This window comes from Nelumbo nucifera, chromosome 4 (assembly GCF_055504915.1).
Source record: "Nelumbo nucifera cultivar China Antique chromosome 4, China Antique-T2T, whole genome shotgun sequence".
Taxonomy (NCBI): domain Eukaryota; kingdom Viridiplantae; phylum Streptophyta; class Magnoliopsida; order Proteales; family Nelumbonaceae; genus Nelumbo; species Nelumbo nucifera.
In genome coordinates this window covers 59940672-59964393 of record NC_142652.1, presented here as the reverse complement: position 1 = coordinate 59964393, position 23722 = coordinate 59940672, and the positions used below count along the sequence as shown (strand labels likewise).

The 23722-nt window shown below is 38.6% G+C and overlaps 1 protein-coding gene across 2 annotated transcripts; it reads right to left on the bottom strand.

The window, feature by feature from the left end:
- Positions 1-221: 221 nt before the first annotated feature.
- Positions 222-22180, bottom strand: LOC104613384 (transcription factor SRM1). Of its 2 annotated transcripts, XM_010281171.3 has the most exons (3): positions 21969-22180; positions 20744-21715; positions 222-1147 (listed from the first exon to the last, which is right to left on the bottom strand). In XM_010281171.3, the coding sequence occupies exons 2-3, from the start codon at positions 21124-21126 to the stop codon at positions 643-645; spliced, it is 888 nt and encodes a 295-aa protein (XP_010279473.1). In that variant the 5' UTR covers positions 21127-21715; positions 21969-22180; the 3' UTR covers positions 222-642. The 2 variants fall into 2 exon arrangements, with proteins under 2 accessions (XP_010279473.1, XP_088760612.1); XM_088904486.1 differs by lacking the exon at positions 21969-22180 and having other exon boundaries at positions 20744-21925.
- Positions 22181-23722: the final 1542 nt, after the last annotated feature.

The following is a 23722-nucleotide window of genomic DNA, read 5'->3' as shown; positions in this document are numbered from 1 at the left end:
AGAAGACCATCAACCACACCAGCAACATTTCTTATGAATTAAAAGAACTAGAGGCAGACAAAGGACATGGGTAGAGGATAGTGGCAAATGATTTTAAGGTTCATAATTTAACAATAGATATGCAACTGAACATAATAGTTGAATAGGATTCATGTAGCTAACACCATGTAGTTAGGACAAGTCTTAATTATAACGGTAATGATGACAAAGTAAACAAGGAATAAGAAGAAAGTCAATCAGATATCAGAGCAACGGTACCTTATCAGTTTTTTACACCACTGAAACAGTGAAAATATGAATAGGGCTCTTTACAACTTTCTTTACCATACCTTGTTTCCTGTCACCTAACAATAGTAGTAGTGGTGAGGGGCATGTTAGGAACCTAAAAGATGAAAGAAATACACTACAAGCTGCTCTATTAATTAAATAGCCACCTCTTCTTCCACATTTGCCTATACACATGCATACTATGTTCCCCTACACCTTATTTCAACATGATAAGAATTGAACAAACTTAATTCTAGAGATACAATGGCACCAGACTACCTGTGGTTGCAACCTCAGCTATCTATTCCTGATGTAGGACCCAGCACCAGCCATCTATTCTCTATGTTTTGTACACTAGATGATTTAGCAGCCAAATTACCTATGAGCAGATGCATGGGGCATTGGATATGTCATGGGAGCCACATTCATTGGTGCACCAGGAACAACAGATCCGTGAACTGGGGGTTGAACACCATATGCCATGTGTGCTGGGGCAGGAAGATTGACTGGAGTTCCAACAGCTGAAATGAGAGGTCCTCCAATGGGCTGGCCTATAGTAGTAGTGCCATAGACACCAACACCAGGGGCACCAGGTTGGGGCTGAGGTGATTGCTTATTGGATTTACCAGTTGATGCTCCTGTACTGGGTGCGCTGTTTTGACCAGTAATTGGCCCTTGGGGCGCTGCTATGTCTCCATTTCCAACACTAGTAATATCATGGATGCTTGCTCGTCTTCTATCTTTGTTCATTGAGTTCAAGCGAATAAAATACTTCTGTGCATGGCTGGCCACCTGTGTAGGCGTCCTGGACACCACAAAGTTTCTGGATATACTCCTCCAATCTCCTTTCCCATATTTATCCAATCCAAGAAGAAATAATCTGTTCCACAGCAGTAACAATAAGAATATGGAGAAGTTGATAATTTGATAAAATTGAATTAAAAAAAAACTAAAATGCTTGTTATTGTCAACTGTGTAGGGGTAATTTTGTCTTTATGCTTATGATTAAGTTGCTGATGTGTAAAGTTATGTTAGTCCTTATGTCCCTCACTTAAGTAGGGGAAAAGGTGTCATTTCCAGATTAATAGAAATATAAAACAGATCTGGCCGAATGTGAGAGACTGATTTTCTCTCTTGTTCAAACCAGACCTTTCCCCCCTTCTATTCTCTTCTCTTCTTCTTCTCTCTCTTCTCCTCTTTCTTTTATCTGTTATCATTCTAACAGAATTCAAGGGCAGGCCGAATTCTAATAATACTTATGAAAAAATAAAAAAAGAAATGTCTTGTAATGCTCCACTAGTGCATAAAAGGGGTTTTTTGGGGTCAGTAACCACAAATATATATATATATATATGTAATTATGTATATAGCCAATAAACATAACAAAAACCTATCAAAAAAAAAAAAAAGAAAAGAAAAAAAATAGGTATTCAGCTCCATTTTCTTTCTTTTTCCAACAATAAAAAGCAAAATGTTATATTGAGTCTGAGGATAGGTAAGTACATGGCATCATGGCACCAAGACTAAACAAAATTAACAAACCCTTAAGTCTCTCTCTCTCTCTCTCTCTCTCTTGATTTGTCAAGAGAAAGTGAAACAACAGAAACCTTTAAGTCTCTCTCTTGTAATTTCATTCCATATCTACTTGTAACTCAAGGAGCTCTTTTTCTTCAACTAGAGGAATCCAATACAACTTTAAAGAAATAATAAGACCTGGTTAAGTCGTTTGATGGTGAAATTGTGGTAATGGGGATTCTCAAGGAAACTCTCATACTCCTCAAGTTTAATTGATTGTTTCTCTTTCATTCTCTCTTATGCCTTCTTCTTGTCTATCTTGTATTACTTTAACCGATGAAAGTATTTAAGCCACACACAGAGACAGTTTGGATGATATTCAGTGCACTTTCACAAATGATGAACAAGGGAGGTTTTCTGATTGGTGTGCTCCAATGTTGCTGTATTAGGTGGGGGGAGGAGAAGAAGAAGGTGTTTTAACTTCAAATATTGTTGAAGTCTCTTCAGTTTCCCTCCAGCAAGCCTTACAAACCCAAAATCTTCATTACGGGAAGCAAGAAAGAGAGAGTGACAGAATGGGGAAAGAGTTGTAAAATGATTTTAAGAAACGGCAATTTAGCCCCACAAAATATTAACCTTTTGTCCCCACTACTTTTGCAATTTGTTTAGAAACATATCTGATTTTGTCAATCAATGAAACATTGTTAATTTTTTTTTGTAAAAAACCCTTGGGTTAATTATATTAATAACTTTTAACAAAAAAATAAATTACTGCTAATTACTTAATAAAATAATTATGTTTCCATATTATCTATTTGTGTTCTATTTTATTTATTTTAATTTATTAATGATTAGATGTTACAATTTTTTGTAATTTTTACTTAAATATTAGTAAATATATAAAATTATGCCATAACCATAATTAATTAATCTATAGATTAACTTTTTTAGTCATAATTAAATTAACCTTAGCCTGAGCTCAAGGTTTAAGTCTTCAAACTAGACTTGGGTTGATCCTCAACCTAACCCAACCCACCCAAGTTGCACCCCTAAGAGAAATGTGATATTCGTAACTTTTTTAACAATAACAATGTGATGTGACATTTGTAATTGGACTGACCAAACTGAGTACAACTCATTCATGCATTAATTTTGGGTTTTTAACTATTTTTAGATAACATTAAAGCCAATCAAGCTATGGGGGATGGGCTGGGCTACCCCCATTGTGTAGGCCAATGAACCAAAAAACTAAAAGATCTCAGGCCAGATTTTGATAATGAATTAACAGCTTTTAGGGCCCAGCCCGACCCACACCTCAAATGTAACAATATTTGTCTGGGCCTAGGACAGGAACAGGCTTGCCCATGTTAATTATAAAACTATGATTTTTTTTACAAATTAAATTTACTGAATTTTATCTATTCTAAAAAATATATATAGAAACTTCTATCCATATTTTAATATAAAGTTTTTTATCTAAATATTATATAATAATATTTACCATATGTATATAATTTCCAGGTCAAGCTTAGGGGTTGCTTAGTTTGGGCCCTATCAACTATGTCATTGGACTCAAAAAGTCTAATACCCAATTATAAGCCAAACAAACAGTCAAGCAGCAAAAATAGTCATCAAAACTATCCTTACTGAGCGAAGAAAAAATACCATCAAAGTTCAGTTTCACAAATACTCTCTAAGAAAATATAGGGTGGAGCCCCATTGTTCATGAAATATAAAGGTCCCTCGTGTTGAAAAAGAGATGAACATAAGGTGGAGCTCATGTTTTTACAAGTAGAAATTTCAAGCTTCAAACCTTTTCAGCGAACTAGCAGGGGAGCTCAAGGTTGAAACATGGAGATGAAGCTTCTTCAAATGAGGGTTTTGGTGAGGGTTTCTCCATATCCCCAGTCAACCAGTCAGGAACAGTGCAGATCCAATTACTTATAAAGGTGAGATGAAATTATATACATACCCCTCATAAAATAAAAGAAATTTTAAAAGGGGAAAGATTTTTTACTCTTCAAAAACACTATTCATGTTAAATTGCACAACTCAATTTAAAATCGTGATTCAAAATAGGGATGCAATAATTCGTTTATAAATCGTGTGATATTTTCAAAAAGCAATCTGCTAATGTGATTTGAACCTTTTTATCTACAATTTGATTATGGGCATTCTTTGCTTTTTTTATCAATAACAAAACTTTCATTAATCAATCAGAATAATTAATTATACAAAGGGGGAGATAAACTCTCTTAACTCCCCAGCAGAGGCATGAACCCCCACAATGAGAAAACCAGAATTACAACTTAGCCCAAAATATAGATTCCCTGTCCACCCCTAGCTTAGCTAACCCATCAGCAAACGAATTAGCAGATCTCTTCACCCAACTGAACTTTATTTCCATGTCCTTAACCAGCCATCTGAATTTTCTCCTTTTGTCGTTGTAGTTCCATAGTCCAGCCTTGTCATTCTTGCAGCCACCCTACCACCACCTCTAGATCCCCTTCAATTGCAAGCCTTCTAATGTTCATATCTTTTGCTCTTTGGGCACCTTCCAAGACTGCAAAGATCTCACAGCCCTGAGAGAGTCATCGCTCCTGATTGGGCCTGAGAACAGAGCTAAAGCAGTCCCATTCTCATCCCTAAATACACCCCCAATGCCTGACTTCCTAGGATTCCCTCTACTACTACCATCAAAGTTCAGCTTTATAAATCTAGTGGGGGCAGGGGTCCAAGACAGACTTAGACCCATTTTGACCTGGGCACTACTAGCGATCTCTCTCCAATTCCTTGGCAGATCATCCACAGTAAAATCTATGAATAGGTCCGATGATTTCAGCCATTGAACTACCCTAATGTGAACCAGCTCTATCAAATTTTCAACACTTCTCTCTCTTTCAGAGAAAAGTCTTGAATTCCTTTCTTCCCAAACTGACCAGCACACTGCAGCCCTTAGGCATCTCCACATAGTTCTACCCCTTTTCAAATGCCACCTGAAAAAAGAAGAACAAGAAAGGCTCTGCACATCCACAGGGGGGTTCCACCCAAGCCCGAAGAGAGAAAAGGCCCATCCCCAAATAGTTTTGGCAACCCGGCAAGAAATCAAAAGGTGAAAACCAGTCTCCCCATCAACTTTACAAAGAATACACCTATGAGGGGATAAACAAGTCTTGGGTCTCTTTCTTTGAAGCAAATCACTAGTGTTGATTCTATTAAGAAATAATTCCCAACAAAAACTTCCAACCCTAGGAGGATTTGGCTTGCACCAGATCTCTTTAACAAGGAAAGAAAAGCCTACGGGATTATCTGACTGAATCAAGACTTTAAAGAAGGAAGCACAAGAGAAGGAACCTGAGGGGGTGGGGGTCCAAATTCTAGTGTCTTCCTTAGTGGGGTCCAGGAATACCCAGGAGAGCCAAAGTGTTGTTCAGGTCTATATCTCTAACAGCCCTTCTCAAGCCCAAGTTCCAACCAGACCCAGAATTTGAGGAAGAAGGAACAATGAAGGAGGATATGGGCTCATTTTTTAGGTCGGAGAGAGCATACAAAGACGGAACCTTGTCCTCCAATGGGGAATTCCCCACCCAAGTCTGTTCCCAAAATTTTATGAGGTTGCCTGAGTTTAAATCATACCTAATTAAAGGGGAAAAGACAGGTAATAAGTCATGGATGGCTTTCCAAGGTGAAGCACTTGTAGTCCTTGCCGGAGTTCCAACATCCCATCCATTGTCCTCCAGCCCATGAATACTCGCCACTATTTTAGCCCACGGCTTCTCCTCTAAAGAAAACCTCCATAACCGTTTCCCCAATAAGGCCACATTTCTTTTTTCTAATATTCCCAATCCCTAAACCTCTTGACCTATTGCTTCTAACCACCACCTCCCACCCCACTCTATGGTCCCTCTTCTCCTCTCCCAACTCCCACAAAAATTCTCTCATCATCGTTTTCCAACCTATTGGACACCTTTGCTAGAATCTTGAACACTGATAAGAAGTAGATGGGTAAATTGACTAGGGTGGCCCTAATCAGTGTAATCCTCCCACCAAGAGAAAGATAGTTTTTTTCCAAGAAGAAAGTCTCTTCTCAAATCTTTCCACCACCGGATTCCAAAAACTACATTTCTTAGGGTCTCCCAAAGGTAATCCAAGATAACTCAATGGCAAAAACAAGTAGGGGAGGTAGGAACAGGTCAAGTTCAGGAACAAGGTGTTAGTGTTGGGATGTGGGCCTCCGAACGAGCCCAAATCGAGGTGCAACTGACGAACAAATCCAGTTAGTGGTCCAGGTGAATGCAGAAGAGGACCACAACCCTTCACAGTCTACCTTTGGGCAAGGATCTCCTCTTCCATTACAAGGAGTTTCGTCCTCTATTTTTGCCTCCCCTTGTTCTCCTTCGCTTGTTGTTCCTCTTGTTCCTTCTGCTAAATTTGCTGATCTTGTTTGTGCAGATCTAGTTGTGGAAGCTACACCTGATGTGGAATTGGACCTAAGTGTGCCAGGAAAACCAATAGAAAGCAGAAGTGTGGATATAGGGGAAAATGAGATTATGGATCTAGTCTTGGGGAAATAAGAGGCCTTAATTGAGATGGAAAATTCTGCTGAAAATAGAATGGAAAAATGGGAGTTTGCAAAGGGTGAAGCAGAGGAGGAGGGGGAACTCAATAAAAATATTGATAGAGCAAGAGCATCAAGGGAGCAGCCAAAGGGGAAAGGAAGGAGACCAAAAAACACTGGGAAAGAACAGACAAAACTCAAAGTCTACCTTAGGAAGGAAGGGTGTGTAGATAAAAACTAAAAAAATAAAAAATAAAAAAGGAAGAGAAAACTGAGTGAAGTGGAAAAGTTAGTGTGTGGGGTGTCTTATGAAAAGGCTGAAAGCAAAAAGAGGGAGAAGTAAGGAGGTGACTAGAAGCGGGAAGTAGAAGGGGCTTACAAAGAAAAGTGAAATGAAAATGTTGTGCTAGAACGTGAGGGGATTAAGTAGTGCTAAAAAGATGAGAGTTATACGAAGCGTATTAAGGAAAGAGAAACCGGAAATTGTAATGATTCAAGAAACAAAACTTTCAAATTTAGATAGAAGGTGCATAAGAAGCATTTGGAATAGCAGAGGGTTAAGCTGGTCTTTTGCCCCTTCTAGGGGTGCTTCTGGTGGCATTCTCACAATTTGGAGGAATGAGGAAGTGGAACGTGTAGAAGAATTAATTGGGTTGTATTCAATATCAATAAAAGCCAAGACAATAAGGAATGGTGAATGGGTATTAACATATGTGTATGGCCCTAACTCATATAGAGAAAGGGACTTGTTCTGGGAGGAACTTGCAGCAATTAAGGGACTGTGGGAGGGACATCGGTATTTGGGGGGAGATTTCAATGTCATAAGATATACAAATGAAACAAATAGCCCAAACCAAACCATAACCACTAGTATGAGGAGGTTTAATGCCCTGGTAGAGTCTCTAGAGCTAAAAGAACCCCGCCTTTTGCAAGCCTCTTTTACCTAGTCCAACTTTCACGAAAACCAAGTTTGATCAAAACTGGATAAGCTCTTGTTCTCTATAGAGTGGGAGGAACATTGGGGAAACCTAGCCTTGAAAGCACTTCCTAGGGTAACCTCTGACAATTGTCCCCTAAGCCTTAGCCAAGAGCACTCTTTTGGGGGTCCCACTCCTTTTAGATTTGAAAACATGTGGTTGGAACTCCCAAAGTTCATTGAAAAAAATAAGAGTGGTAGATGGAAGATGGGATCAATGCCAACAACAAAGGGGTGAGATTCATGAAAAAATTAAAGAGGTTGAAAGAAAGGATTAAGGATTGGAATATGGAAGAATTTGGAAGAATTGAAAAAAAAAATAACTAATTGCTAAAAGGATAGAGGAGTTAGATTGTAAGGAAGCCCAAAGAGTGTGTACTAAGGAGGAAAGATTGGAAAGATGGCACCTAAAGGTGTAGTTGGAGGAGATTTTGAGAGATGAAGAAATTTCCTGGAGACAAACATCGAGATGTAAATGGCTCTTAGAGGGTGATGGGAACACAAAATATTTTCACTCAGTGGCAAATGGAAGAAGGAAAAATCAAATTTCTAGAGTTGAAACTGAAGGCCGGATGATAACTTTAGAGGAAGAAATTACAAAGACCTTTGTGGATCATTTTAAAATCACGGTTTTCCATTGTAGGTAAAAGAATCATGGAGTTGGAGGATCTGAATTGGTCTTGAGTGTCGGAAGTGATAGTAGCCCTCCTAGAAAGGCACTTCAGTGTGGAAGAGGCTCATGAGGCAATTTTCTCAATGGAGAGATCCAAAGCCCCTGGACCTGATGGTTTCTCAATGGATTTTTTTTCAGGATTGCTAGAAAATAATAAAATCTGATTTGATGGAAGTCTTCACTAAGTTCCACATCAAAGGGAAGATTTCACCAGGAGCAAATGCAACCTTCATAGCCCTAGTGCCCATGAGAAAAGATGCCAAATCTCCAAAGGATTATAGGCCAATAAATCTGGTGGGTAGCTTGTACAAAATCATTGCTAATGTCCTAGCTGGACGTTTTAAGAGCATCTTGCCCTAGGTAATTTCTCAAAATCAGGGAGCCTTTGTGGAATGGAGACAAATAATTGATCAAATTCTTGTGGCAAATGAATGTGTAACAGAAAGGAAAAAACAAGGAGGCAAAGGCATAATTTGTAACTTAGATCTAGAGAAAGCTTATGATATGGTGGATTGGTCCTTTCTCCTAGGTTTATTAGAAAAGGTTGGGTTGGATGGAAGATGGAAAAAATGGATCAAAGGCAGTATCAGTTCGGCTCATTTCTCAATTCTAATCAATGGTGTGGCAAAAGATTTCTTCCCAACAAAAAGAGGGCTAAGGCAAGGAGACCCCATTTCCCCCTTCCTTTTCACCCTGGTTGTGGAGGTGCTATGTAGGCTGATTATAAAGGCCGACTTAGAAAACCAGTTTAGAGGGTGGAGGGTAGCAAGAAATCAGGTTGTAGTAACTCACTTGCAGTTTGTGGATGACATAATCATATTTTGTGAGGATTGCTTAGAATCCAGTTTAAGAAACTTGAAGGTCCTAGTAGAACATTTCCAGAGAGTCTCAAGCCTAAAAGTCTTGGAAACCCATAATAGAAAGATTTTCTAGGAAGCTAGCCATGTGGAAGAGGAACTACATTTCCATGGGGGGAAGAATCACTTTGATTAGATCCACTCTAGCCAACCTATCCACCTTTAGGATCCCGGTAAAAATTGCAAAGCAATTGGAAAAAATAATGAGAGATTTCTTGTGGGAGCCGGGAGATGAAAGGAAAGACCATTGGGTAAAATGAGAACAGGTATGTAAAGGCAAGGATCAAGGAGGACTTGGTGTAGGAAATCTGGTTAAGAGGAATACGGCTCTCTTGGGAAAATGGCTTTGGAGATTTCCCCTAGAAAGTGAAAGGTTGTGGCACAAGATCATTGAAAGCATCCATGGTGTAGTGGACAATGGTTGGGACGCAAGAATAGCACCTCAGGCAGCTTCTTTTTCCCCTTGGAAAGCAATTTTTGAGGTACTTCCTTCTTTCCTTAATTATATTCGGTGTGATATGGGGTGTGGAAACAAAGTCCTTTTTTGGAAAAACCTTTAGCTAGGGGACTCACCCCTTAAACAGCAATTCCCTTCTCTCTATACTTTGTTAGACTATGAGACTGAGCCTGTTGCCAGGTTTGGATTACTCTCAAAGATTGGTTTAAACTGAGATTTTGGCTTTAGAAGGGGTTTAAGGGACAACGAATGTGAATCCCTAGTTCTTCAGGCAGCTTCTTTTTCCCCTTGGAAAGCAATTTTTGAGGTACTTCCTTCTTTCCTTGATTATATTCAGTGTGATATGGGGTGTGGAAACAAAGTCCTTTTTTGGAAAAACCTTTAGCTAGGGGACTCACCCCTTAAACAGCAATTCCCTTCTCTCTATACTTTGTTAGACTATGAGACTGAGCCTGTTGCCAGGTTTGGATTACTCTCAAAGATTGGTTTAAACTGAGATTTTGGCTTTAGAAGGGGTTTAAGGGACAACGAATGTGAATCCCTAGTTCTTCTGCTTTCAAATTTGGAGCAAGTCTTCTTGGATCAAAATTCTATGGACAGGAGAGTTTGGTCTCCATCCATGGATGGTCACTTGTGCCTCCTTTTTCAACACCCTTACCCATTTAGATCCCTTGGGGGAGACTTTTCCAGTAAGAGAAATTTGGTGTAAGCCAATCCCTCCTAAAGTGCAAACCCTATGTTGGGAAGTGTTTCTTGAAAAGGTTAATACCTGTGACTTGCATCAGAAAAGAAGGTCAGTTAAGTGCCTCTCTCCTCATGTTTGTATCCTCTGTTTAACTAGTCGTGAGACCCTACCTCATCTACTAATCTCTTGCTCTTTTGTATCTTGCGTTTGGGACTACTTTTCCTCACTCTTTGGCTGCATATGGGACCCTCCACAAGATGTGGTTAGCTTATTCAACTCTAATTCTATACGGCTACAAAAAAAAGGGTGAAATACTTATGGAAGGTAACAAGAGCAGCTGTAGTTGGGACTATGTAGGAAGAGAAATCAAAGGATTTTCAATGAGAAGAGCAAGTCAGGAGAGGAAGTAATTTAAACAATCAAAATCGGATCTGCACACTGGGTAAAAACTATTGACATTCAAAGATATCTCAATAAATGATATAATGAGAAAATGGAAGGAAGTGACTCAGATGGGAACACATAAAGAGATTACTAAGATGGATTGGAAACCTCCAGAACTACATAAATTGAAGCTGCACTTTGATGGAAGCTCCCTTTGAAACCCTGGGAGAGCAGGAATAAGGGGAGTATTCCAGAATCACAATGGGGAAATTGTGGCCTTGTACTTGGGACCAATTGGGTATGGAGACTCGGTTCAGGCAAAGACAATGGCACTCCTACAAGGCCTGAAATTAGCAGAACAATTAGAAGCTAGAGAATTGGAGGTGGAGGGGGACTCACTTCTGGTTATTGCTTGGGCTAAGCAAGTAAACTCAGCACCATGGAAGTACAGATTTGCATTCAGGGAGATCGATTCTCCTGCTAAAAGATTTAACTCTACCTTTGGATGGGTTAAAAGGACAGGGAATGGACTGGCAGATACTCTAGCAAAACAGTGAGTTCAATAGACCTACTCTACTTTGGGCTAAATTGTAGGTGGCTGTATCACAACAGTGGGATGTTGATCTACATAATCTGGGTTTATTTGTATATTGTAATACTCTGGAATGCAGAGTAGATAAAGAAACTGTAATCTGTTTTCCAATTTAATAAAAAGCTAAATTCTCTTTTTCTAATCAAAAATAAAATGGTAAATGGCTCCTCTGAAGTATGTGATCTGTTAAGACCAAAACATTAGCTAGAGTATTTTTGTGTTTCAACAGCGAAAAGAATGGTTCAGAATCTGGTAACATGTGTTTTTCAAAGCAAAATACCCAAAGTATAAATACTTGTGCAACAAAAAGCACAAATTCATATTTATTTTTTACTTCGTGCTTTATAATCCACAAAAAGGCATGAGGTGCAAATGTATATATCACATGGAAAAAATTGTGACACAAGACACAATTATGGGTCATGATGCCCATAAATATATACCACGTGGCATATTTGTGAATATGGCAAAATATATGCCATGTGACAAAATTTTCGACATGCCATGATGCCCATAAGTATTATGCCACAGGAGGACCTACAAAAAAATACAAATGGGTGTACAGGAAAAACAGAGTGAGAGGCAATAGGACATCTGGTACAGATCATAGGGAGGCAACGAAGCAAATTCAGTCTTCGGTCCCCCTTCAGATGAAGGAACATCAGGAAAGTGAGCTGAGTGGGATCAAGCCTGATTCTGGTGTGAACAGGTTGCCGCAAAGTAGTGATATTATTGACGGAGATTCAGATGGTGTAGCTCTCCAGAAATTAGTGGAGAGAGGTTATGATCAGGAAAAGTCTAGGTCTGTGTTTCTTGGGGGGTGAGGGGTTTGCTAGGAGGAACTTCGAAGAATTCATAAAAAGAAAAAAAAAAGGAAGAGAAATTGAAGAAAAAAATTCATCTGGAAGGAAGTAAGGGATGGGATGAGGATGTCTCAGACCAGGAGGGTTTTCTCACAGATGTAGATTGAAAGGGGGCGATTCAGGAAGGAGTTTTTTGTTGAGGATCAGTTGTCGGTTCGGTGATCCTTGTTTCTTTGGGATCTGCTTTGGGTATGTTTAGGGTAATTTGCTCGGTTTTGGTTGGGTTTTCCTAGTTGTATGCTGTGGGTTCCTTGGTTTATTTTGGGTGTATGAGGGTGTTTTGGCTCTTTGGTGATATCTTATCACCTCTGTTGTATCTCACCTCCTTTTATTTTAATTTTTTTCTTTATCCTTCAAAAAAAATATTATGCCACATGGCAAATTTGTGAATATGACAAATGTGTCAAATTAGTGACACATTTATTATCTAATCAATAAAGCTTTGTTCTTGTTGCTGATAAAAAATAAAAAAAAGGAAAATACATGCCAAGTTTGATGTCCACATGTGTGGCAGAATATATGCCACATGGCACAACTACGTTGTCATGTGACATTTGTATATTATAAATTTCAACAAATAACAAGTTGACAAATGGAATTTATCATGTCACACATGGTAAAGCAACATGGTATAACCAAAAATTTATTTATGCATTTAATCTCAAAAGCATGTTTTGACAACAATAATTACCAAATTACAAAAGCATGAAACATATTTCGTGCTTTCGTGCTCTGAAAAACACAAAAGCAAAAGCTTATCCAAACATAACCTAAGCCTGTACCTACTCAGATAATGATACAAATTAAGTACTAGAAAAACTGGCATCATTGTTTGAGAATGCAGAGGAGAATGTTTTTCATCTGTCTGTTGGCTGCCCCTACTCAAGATTTATTTGGGGTTTCTTCTTTGGCCTATTAAGACTAGATGGGTGGATCCAAGATATTCAGGAAACATCTTTGCTCATTGGCCTGCCATGAGAGGAAATACCAAGGCAAAAATTGTTTGGAGCTGCATCCCTTTTACTATTTGCTGGGAATTGTGGAAGGAAAGAAATAGAAGAACTTTTTAGAACAGATCATTTTCTGGAGAGAAATTAACACTAATGTGTTGCAAAAGGATTATGGATTGGGTTCTAATCCTTCCAGAATTTGAAAGAGTTTCTAAGGAAGATCTGGGTGTTGGCTTTTGGAGCCTTCTTGAATTAATCTAGTTTTTCTCTTCGTTGAGAATGGCTAGAAAGGGGTGTTTTTTGTTTTTTCTCCTTTCTTATACTCTCTCAATATTTGGGCACCCATATAAGGGCCTTCTTGTAATTATTATTTTCTCAAATTATAAAGTAATCTTTTGAGGGTGTGAATAGTGAATAACACACCTCGACACTTGCTCTCTTCTTCCTCTTCTTCTTCTCTTCTCTTCTCTTCTTCCTCTCTCTTGAAACCCTAGTTTCTGCAACTTGGTGTCAGAGCAGGTAGAAGCATCTGGGATTTGTTCTCTGCAGATCTCCTACCCAGAGGTGAACTATTGATGTCAGACCGCCGCCAGATGACATCAGCAGTCTGTACAGGTGCCGGCAGCAGTCTATGAAACCAGCACAGTTTGATTCACCCTGATTTTAGAAAAAATTTGGTATGACTCTTGTCATCATATGAAGCTTCATGATTTTTGGTGGATTTTTTAAGAAAAAAATCGCAGAAATTCCAGATCTGATGTCGAGCCATGTACAGCAGGTTTAATGATACTTTTCTGTTGTAAAACCTAGACCATTCAGGTCGTTTTTCAATTTGGGATTTACGGGATGTGGTTCCATAATTTTTTGAGCACTGTGTGATTTTTGGGAGATTTTTTTCTCCTTCTATTTTTCCGCCAACCTAGTTTTTTCGGGCTTCCTTTGGTTCTTAACCGTGTGGTAAGCTGGTTTTTGGGTCTGGAACCGTGGTTAAAGTGTTGGGGGTCATTTTTGGTTGGTGAAAAGGTGTCTTGTTAGAATATGGAATCATCCAAGGATTTTCAAATGGTTCCCGGCATGCTCTCGGGAATTGCAGATATTTCCAGTGGTATGATAACTACTGTTAAAATGGATGGAACTAATTTTTTAGAGTGGTCTCAGTCTGCTAAACTTACCATTATTGGGAGGGGTAAACTGGGATTCATCACAAGAAGGGAAGTGAAGCCAAGTCCTAAAAACCCGAAATTTGCAAGGTAGGAACAGGACAACTCCCTTGTTATGACATGGATGATTTGCTCAATGCAACCTCATATTGCCCAAAATTACATGTTTCTTCCATCTGCCAAGGATATCTGGGATAGGGTGATTGCTACTTATTCCTAAGTTAACAATACTGCTAGAGTGTATCAACTTTGGAGGGAAGCTTGCAATATGCGTCAAGGGGAGAGATTTGTTGCTATGTATTTCTCTTCTCTACAGTTTATCTAGGAAGAAATGGATCACTTGAAATCTCTACTTTGGAAGGACCCTGAAGATGGTGAGTACTATCGGAAGTACATAGAGGAGAATACAGTCTGATTTTTTGGCAGGCTTAAACCCAGAGTTTGATTTCACCAGGCAACACATTCTTAGTGCAAGCGTTCTCTCTTGCTACTACTTACTCTCTTGTACAAGGGGAAGAAAGTCGAAGAACCGCCATGATGCAATCCTCTATGAGTGATCATTCTACCATTATGTCATCACGACCCAAGCAAAATACTAGCAAACATCCCATTGCAGAAAAGGTTGGGGATGTTATTTGTGAGTACTACAAGAAGCCAAGACACGCCAAAGAAAGGTGTTGGAAGCTCAATCCTCATCTAAAGCTGGAGAAGTACAAAACCAGGAAGTAGGGCAATGCTCACTTGGCTATAGTTGGTAATGATGCTCAGCCCTCGGATGTGCTTGACTCCTCTGATGTGATGGACAAACTTAGGAATATATTGTTGCAACTATAGAAGGGTGGTACATCCTCCTCATTTGGTTCTGGACTTAGTAATCTATCTAGTTCATATGCCAAGACAAGTATTACACTTGCTTGTTCCACCTCCTTTAGCCCATGGATTGTAGACTCTGGGGCCAGTGCCCATATGACTAGTATGCCTTCACATTTTACCTCATATAAGTTAACCCCGGGGAAGGGCAAGATTACTGTTGCTGATGGATCTCAAACCCCAATCTCGGGTCAGGGTGAAGTCAAAATCACTAATAACCTTTCTCTTGACTCTGTTCTACATGTGCCCCAGCTACAAAAAAATTTATTGTCTATTAGTTCTCTAACAAAAGCCCACAATTGCTCAATGACCTTTCTTTTCCAACCATTGTGTTTTTCAGGACCTGAGCACAGGGAAGACGATTGGAAGTGGGCATGAAGTGGATGGAGTCCACCTCCTGGATAGACCTTCAGAGCATGGATTGTCAAGCCAGACTGAGTCTTGTTCCAATGAGAAAATTAGTCTTTTGAAATTATGGCATTGTCGCCTTGGTCATATGTCTGTCAATACTGTCATGTTTTTGTTTCCAAACTTGTTTGATTCTGTGTCCAAATTGAATTTTGAATGTGAAGTTTGTCATTTATCCAAACAATGTAGAAACATATATTTTGCAAGCAGTAAAAGAAGTAATGTTGTTTTCCACCTGATCTATACTGATGTTTGGGCCCATATGTTGTCCCCTGTATGGAGGGGGGTGCAAATATTTCATTCTCTTCATTGATGACTACAGTCGGTATACATGGCTTTATTTGATGAAAAGTAGAGATGAAGCTCCTATGATTGTTCAAATCATGAATATGGTTGTGACACAATTTGAAGAAAGAATTAAGATAATAAGATCTGACAATGCCAAGGAATACTTTGAACATCACTTGCATAGATTTCTTGAAGACAAGGGCACTATTCACCAAAGTTCATGTTGTCATACTCTACAACAAAATGGGGTGGCTGAAAGAAAAAATAGGCATGTGGTTGAAGTTGCTCGAGGCTTATTGTTCCAAACTCATGTTCCAACTCGTTTCTGGGGTGATGCTGTTGAGACAGCTGTATATCTCACTAATAGACTCCCATCAAGGGTCCTTAACCTTCATTCTCCTCATCAACTACTCTTCCCTGATGGACCTCCTTCTAATCTACCCCTTAAGGTCTTTGATTGTGTTTGTTTTGTTCATGATATGAGTCCTTCCCGACACAAGTTTGATCCTAAATCAATTAAGTGGGTATTCCTTGGTTACTCTCCAATCCAGAAAGGCTATAGATGCTTTGATGCTCTCTCTGGCAAGAGATACGTCTCTAAGGATGTTACCTTTTTGGAATCCTCTTCCTTTTTCTAGTCACCTTGTCCTTCTCTTCAAGGGGAAAATGCAAGTGAAGATCAGATTCCCTTCTACCTTCTTGTTCCTACCTCTATTCCTCCCTCTCTTCCTACCTCTATTCCTTCTCCTCCTCCTCCTCCTGTGTATCGACCTCGGTCCTGGCAGCAGTTTTTCATTAGGCGCAATAAGAGGGTGGCTTCTGAAGTAGAATGCCTATCACAATCTGATTCCCCGGATTCAGGTAATCTTGAACCTCCTGATAATCCTATTATTGATTCTAACATTGATCTTCCTATTGCCATTCAAAAAGGGAAGAGGACATGTAACAAGTATCCTATCACTAACTATGTGTCTTATGAAGCTCTTTCACCTTCATATTGTGCCTATATTTCTGCTATCTCTTCTGTTTCCATCCCTCGAAGTGTTATAGAGTCAATGTAGTGCCCCCACTGGAAGGAAGCTATGAACCAAGAAATAGAGGCCCTAATAAAGAACCAGACTTACGAGGTTGTTCCTTGCCCCAAAGATAAGATTCTTGTTGGGTGTAAGAGGGTTTATACTGTTAAGCACAAGGCAGATGGCTCAATTGAAATATGCAAAGCTCGTCTTGTAGCCAAAGGGTACACTCAGACTTATAGCATGGATTATCTAGAAACCTTTGCTCCAGTTGCTAAAATGAACTCTATTCGTGTAATCATGTCTCCTGCCACCCATTACTCATGGCCTCTATATCAAATAGATGTAAAGAATGCCTTCCTTAATAGGAACTTACAAGAGGAAATGTATATGGACTTACCACCTGGGGTAAGTTTTCTTAACAGTGATGGAAAAGTATGCCACTTAAAGAAGTCTTTGTATGGGCCAAAACAATCTCCAAGAGCATGGCTTGACAGGTTTAGGAATGCCATCTTAAAGATTGGTTTTTCTCAATCTCAAGCTGACCACACCTTATTTATTAGAAGAGTTGATGGTAGAGTAGCAATGTTGATAGTATATGTTGATGACATTGTTGTGACAAGTGACGATATCACAGGTATCTCTCAGTTAAAGTCATTCCTTACTTCTGAATTTGAGATTTAAGGACTTTGGTGATCTCCAATACTTTCTTAGAATTGAAGTTGCAAAATCCAAGAAGGGGATTTTTCTGTCACAAAGGAAATATGTACTTGATTTGCTTCATGAGGTTGGGAAATTAGAGTGTAAACTTGTAGAAACTCCAATTGATCCCAACCACAAGTTGAACTCTACCGAAGGAAAAGTTCTTCCAGACAGGGAGGTATATCAGAGATTGGTGGGACACCTTCTGTATCTTTGTTTGACTAGACCTAACATTTCCTATGCTATTGGAGTGGTTAGCCAATATATGCATGAACCCAGGACATCTCATATGCAGGCAGTTAACAGAATTTTAGCCTACCTGAAAGGATGCCCTGACAAAGGGATGTTGTATTCCGACCACGACCATCTAAAGATTGAGGCTTACACAAATGTTGATTAGGCAGGGTCCATCGATGATAGAAGATCTACATCCAGTTATTGTGCCTCAGTTAGAGGCAATGTGGTTTCCTGAAGAAGTAAGAAATAATCTGTGGTTGCTTGTTCTAGTGTTGAGGCAGAGTACAGGGCAATGGCTCATGGAGTGTCTAAACTACTCTAGTTGAAGACCTTATTGACTGAGATGGGCATCCAAGCAAATGTTCCAATGAGACTATACTATGACAATCAAGCAGCCATAAATATTGCTCACAATCCTGTCTAACATGATCGTACAAAGCATATTGAGGTGAATAAACACTTTATTAGAGAAAGAATTGCTAGTGGAGAGATTTGCCTTCCTTTTGTAAGGTCAAAAGGCCAACTAACTGATTGCCTCACTAAAGGTGTTCACCATCCAAAGTTTACTAAGAACCTTGCCAAGCTAGGCATGATTGACATATATGCTCAGCTTGAGGGGGAGTGTTGAGAATGGCTAGACAAGGGTGTCTTTTGTTTTTTTTTCCTTTCTCGTACTCTCTCAGTATTTGGGCACCCATATAGGGGCCTTCTTGTAATTATTATTTTCTCAAATTATAAAGTAATCTTTTGAGGGTGTGAACAGTGAATAACACACACCTCTTGACACTTTCTCTCTTCTTCCTCTTCTTCTTCTTCTCTTCTCTTCTCTTCTTCCTCTCTCTTGAAACCCTAATTTCTGCAACTCTCTTGTTTCTGTTGCAAAAGATCTCTTCAGGTTTTCTGTTTTGTGCTTTGTTTTTGATCTTTTGGTGATCTCTCATCACCTTCCTGATGTAGTTTTGCTTCTTTTATCAATAAAGTTTTCTTTTTTATTTTTTAATCAATAATTTTTTTTATTTATATTACCAAAAAAGTTAAGTTCGCTGGGAACTACCTAAAGAAAGACTGATCTTTGGAGGGCAAAAGATGCCAAGAAAACACAACAAAGTTAAGCCTAGTACAACTTAAAGGAGTTATGCAAGATGTAAATCTCTCCAATATAATATAGTTTAAATCTACCAAGTCACTATAGAACAAATCATAAGAGTAACCCTCATAAGACCATAGAAAGAAACTGAACCCTACCCTAGAAAGCTCTCAAAATTTATTTCTACTCATATACATTAGAAGACAAAGAACAGGCTGATATTAGTATATTACTATTTCAACCATTAAAAGCATATTTTAAAACTAGCAAACAGCCATTGATTTCCTTTACTATTAGAAACCTCCCAGCAATTCCTACAGAAAATTCTCAGCTAAATTTCTTCATATGGAGCATCACATAAAAAGTTCATTAAATCTGTCTTTAGATAAGGGATCAGGGTGGAACTGGAATTGGAGACAATTGAAAGAGTAATTCCAGTAGTCTCCAAAAATCCATTACAGCAGAGCAGAATTGAGTAAAATATGGGGATTTAGCTTTTGAATCCATGTTTTTACATAAATATTCAATCCATCCAAGCAACCCAAAAACATCCATATACAGTAACAAAAAGGCACTTCTTAAGAGGAAAGTAGAACAGATGAATCCCTGTTTGTAAGCTAGTACTCCAAGCAACCAAGCAAGGTGAAAAAAATGAAATAAATCATGGGCTTCAATAGCATTCAAGCCCCTTTTATGATAAAATCAACTTTATTATAATAAGAAAGAGATTACAATAAATTCCTCACAGCTTGACCTATTTGATAACGCATTTAATCATTTCTGCAGCTTAATGAATTCCTCACAGTAATGATGCATTAGGACAAAGAACCACATATTATTTATGATTACAAATAATTATAAATGTTTTCAAACTAATCCAAACCAAGGTTCATTCTCGCTTCTAAATCAAGCCCATAGACCAGATTCTATCACAGTAAAATCAGAATGCCAATAATCTTGGAAAAATTGGAAAATTTATGGATATAAAAGAAAATGTAATGAAATTTTAAAATTGTGAAAACCACATGATACTTGTCATCCTTAAATTTAAAGTTTTAGCTTGAATGCTAACACCCAGAAGTACCATCTACTGATACTGCGAATTTACCATAGTTATTAGACAATTAATGCTGCCACTCTACCAAAACCACCAGCAACAGAACCAATTAGTCCCCTTATTTGTTTACTTTTTGATAGTTCAATTGGTCCCCTTTATGGATTTTTCATCTTATCTATTCTAATTCCTGAGAATGCTAAACACTGCAAAGATAGTGCAATAATTATTTTATAAAGATATAGTTTTAAGTCAGTAAATTAGTCAACTGATATTACTTTAGAAACCATCCTAACCCTAAACTGAAAATAACAACTTCCTTAGTACCATGAACCTAGCACCTCATTTGATTGGGATTTACCAGACTAGCACATAGTGGAGCTTTCACTCAACACAGGTGAATCAGTATAATGACCAAGATAAATTTCAAGGCCAAGCTATTAATTCCTATGAAAATCATAAACCAGATGATCTAGGGATAAATTCTAGTCGTTTCTCATTGCAATGTCTTGAGTACCTAGGTTCTGCCTCTATACTCTCCTTGTTGAGACCATTCTCTTGCTTATCTTGCTACTCTTTTCATTATTTTATTGATAGTGTGTCTTGCTGTCTCCATACTTCTAACATAAGAGAGAACAAAAGTAAAATAAGAAGGAAATATATATTGAACCAAAACAAGAAGAATGGAAGTCTGGAAACATGATAACATGTGAGAAGCCGGATTCTAAGAAGGGACCCATGGAGTAAGTCCAGGCCTTAAACAAGAATAGGAGTAGCCAAAGGCGGATGGTGTATCTACAATAAAGAACAATCTTTAACTATAGACCAATTCTCAGTATTTTTTTCTGATAAATAATTCTCAGTATTTCATTTGCAGGAAATATCTATACATCCATATTTTAAAAAGCAGAACTACAACTACAAATTAAATAGTTCTAGGTGAAGCACAACACAAGGTTGGAAACAAATTTCCTCAAAAGCATGGTATTATATTAAATTAAAAGTATGGAGACACACTAATCAATAAAATAATGAAACAGTAACCAATCTCTAAGTAAAGTTATATACCAGTATTTCTTTCGCAGGATATATCTACACATTTGGGCTATAGAAAATAAAGAAACATCAACAGGTATCAGTTTACCTGTGTTCATCCTCTGTCCAAGCTATCCCCTTACGGCGTTCTTGATCAGATCTTTGTGTTTTCACTCCATGACTAGAATCATTTTGGAAATTGCCAAAATTACCTCCCTTTTTAGCAGCCCCAGCCTCACTTGCATAGTCCATTGATCCCTCTGAAGAAACATAGCAAGGCAAAGGCACACGACCAGACTCAATCCCATTAATGTCTTCAACTAAGAGTTCATAATGATGTTTGATCTCTGAAAGAGTTTTCCCTGGTACATCTGCTGCAATCTTCTCCCATCGATCTTCAGAATCCTCAGGATGGGTTGCCAGGGCATTCTCAAAAGCTTTCTCCTGCTCCCTACTCCACAAGGAGCTATCACCTGTCTCATCTGTAGTCATTTGCCTAGTTCTCGTTTGCTTCAAAGAATTTCATCACAGGGAAAGAACTAGGAAAGGGACCCTAAAGGAAGAACAAGAACAATAAATCTACCAAAACACTCCGAAATCTATGTCTAAACCAGTCTTCAAGATGATAAATACATATGTAGAGATCCGGAAGTCATTCCCATTTTTAGTTCCCCATCCCTTCTCTTTTCTTTCAAAGAGATTTCCAGTTTAAATACCGAAGGGTATTTGAATTCTCCAGAATAGGCCTTGAAATTTGGATCTGAATTATTGCCGTGAGAAATACCGACATCCACCGATTAATTTATAGAGATTAGATAGACAAGAATAATTTTAGATGGAACGCTTGCAAGAGAACATTTTCTCAAAGCGAGCAGATGTGTCAGACCAGAGAGGTAAGCAAAGAAAAATGAAACGAACCCAAAAGGAGCCAAATAGCCAGCAGAACAGACTACCTTCAGGAGTATCAGAAACGCAGAAAACAGAAGTAAGAAGAGAAGAAGGATTATCAAAAGAAGAAGGAAGAAGAACTCGATAGAGATTTGCTGCACAATAGATACTGGGCTTCTGAGAGTGTTCCGACCTATTTGATCAAAAGGGCAACAAAATTCTGTTAGAGAAAGAGAAATATCTGATAAACCCACAAAAAACTGATGCAATAAATAAAGAAGTGGGAAGAAAAAACAAAGCTAATATTGCTAATAAATCCAATCAGAAGAAAAGTAGGGTTTTGAATTGTTAAATGTGGAAAAGACCACAAGAAACCAGACAGAAAATAGCCAGGTTATGTAATGATTAAAACCTAAAATAGAGCTCAACGTTTTCAAAGTGCCAACCCGTTTAACGAGAAGACCTCGGAAAAACACTGTGTCAACAGGCAGGCCCATTGAAAATTATCCTTCCATAAGAACCCGTTTACATTTCATCCTATTCTTTTACGGTGGATAATAGGAAACAAAGAAGATAAGAATATAAAAGTTTAGTAGCATAGAAGCAATGTGTTGCTGCACAGAGACAGTGAGAAGTAAGAAGATTTTTCTTTAACCAAAAGGGCAGCCCCAGCCCGACCACGAGGCGGTTTGTAAGTAGAACTAAGGAGCAACCAATAATACCAAATTTTCATGATGCTTGGGTTTTTTATCATGATTGTGTCTGTTTGGTTGCCGAGAAAGGATGGGATGGGATGAAAAATGATATAATGAAAAGACGAACGGAAATCTCGTGGGGAGTTCATTCATGAAAATAGGTAAAAAATGTATATAAACAAACGAAAATCATGAGAGGAACTCAAATATGAGCTTACCTCCGAGAAAGATCGCGTCGGTGATGAGATGGTTGGATGATGGCTAAGAAGAAGATGGTTGCCTCCCTTTGATAAAATTTTCACACTTCTTTCTTTTCGTAGTGGGGTCGCACCTATTTGGTGAGACCCCACATCCTAAAAAATGAGAACCCAGTTCTCATCACATCCCAGCAGTTCGCTCAAAACAAAACGTGGGAAACCATCTCAGTCGCGCAAACCAAACGGACTCTTAGGAAATTCATCTCCATCATTTTCTTTGATGAAGACCCTTTAAGTGAAAACCCACTTGAGTTTAACCATGATTATGAAAATCCATTTCTTGATTTCTTTCCTTTTTTTTTTTGATAAATCCAAGCGGTGCTACACAAGCCTGGGTAGCACGTCCCCAAGAATCACACTTACATATAAAACCTTGAGGGGGAGGGAGATCCTAGATATTAAAATACAAAAACCTCCCTTGAGTTTTCTGATAATCATAAAAACCTCTTATAGTTTCACTTTAACAAAAACCTCCCCTATACTTTTTAAAAAAATGCAACTACCTCCCTTTTTTAAACAGAAAATCCAACTTAATGTATTTGTTTTTTTTAAATACCTATTTTGCTCTTATATTTATTAAATTATTGCCAACACCATCCACGCCTTTGTCTTCATCTCTGTTCTTTGCAGCAACTCCAACTCCTTCGATTTTAGACAGGATCCTTCTTCGTGGATGCATGGTGACGGCTTCAACCTTGCTTATTCGCTCTTTGTGCAAACATCGACCTCACTATTGTTGCCTTAGGTTGCTTCCGCCTTCTTAGATATCCCCAACCAAGACCAACCTTGTAAGTCCTGGTTCCAGCTCCTCTACCTCCTACTCGGTGGAAATAAATGGCATGAACAACATGGTCGTGGGTTCTCCTCCGCCCACATCATCTTTGTTAGCTACTACTTTGGCTTCTCCTTTCTATGATGGTGCTATCGATCTGAATGATGAGATTTAGGTCCAAGACCAGCTATCATTCCTCAACAATGCTTCCCCCACACATGGACTCAAAAACATGCCCCTCCTCGTCACCCCATGATCTCTATCTTATGGTATGTATTCTTCGTCCTTGTCCTTTCTTTTGCCCTCCATTAAAGATGTATGCTTATGACAAACTGCTTAAGTGCACCTCCATTAAAGAGATGGTGTCTATCCTCGCAGCTGCAGCGAAGAAGGTTGGTCCAGCTATACAACAACAAGCGCTTATGTTGATAGATGCTGCAACCATTAATATACGCCATCTTCTGAAGCTTGGTGTT

Coding starts and splice junctions, on each gene's coding strand:
- LOC104613384 (XM_010281171.3), bottom strand. CDS start 21,126: ATGACTACAGATGAGACAGGTGATAGCTCCTTGTGGAGTAGGGAGCAG. Junction 1,148..20,743: donor TGGACAGAGGATGAACACAG/GTAAACTGATAC, acceptor GCTGTGGAACAG/ATTATTTCTTCTTGGATTGG.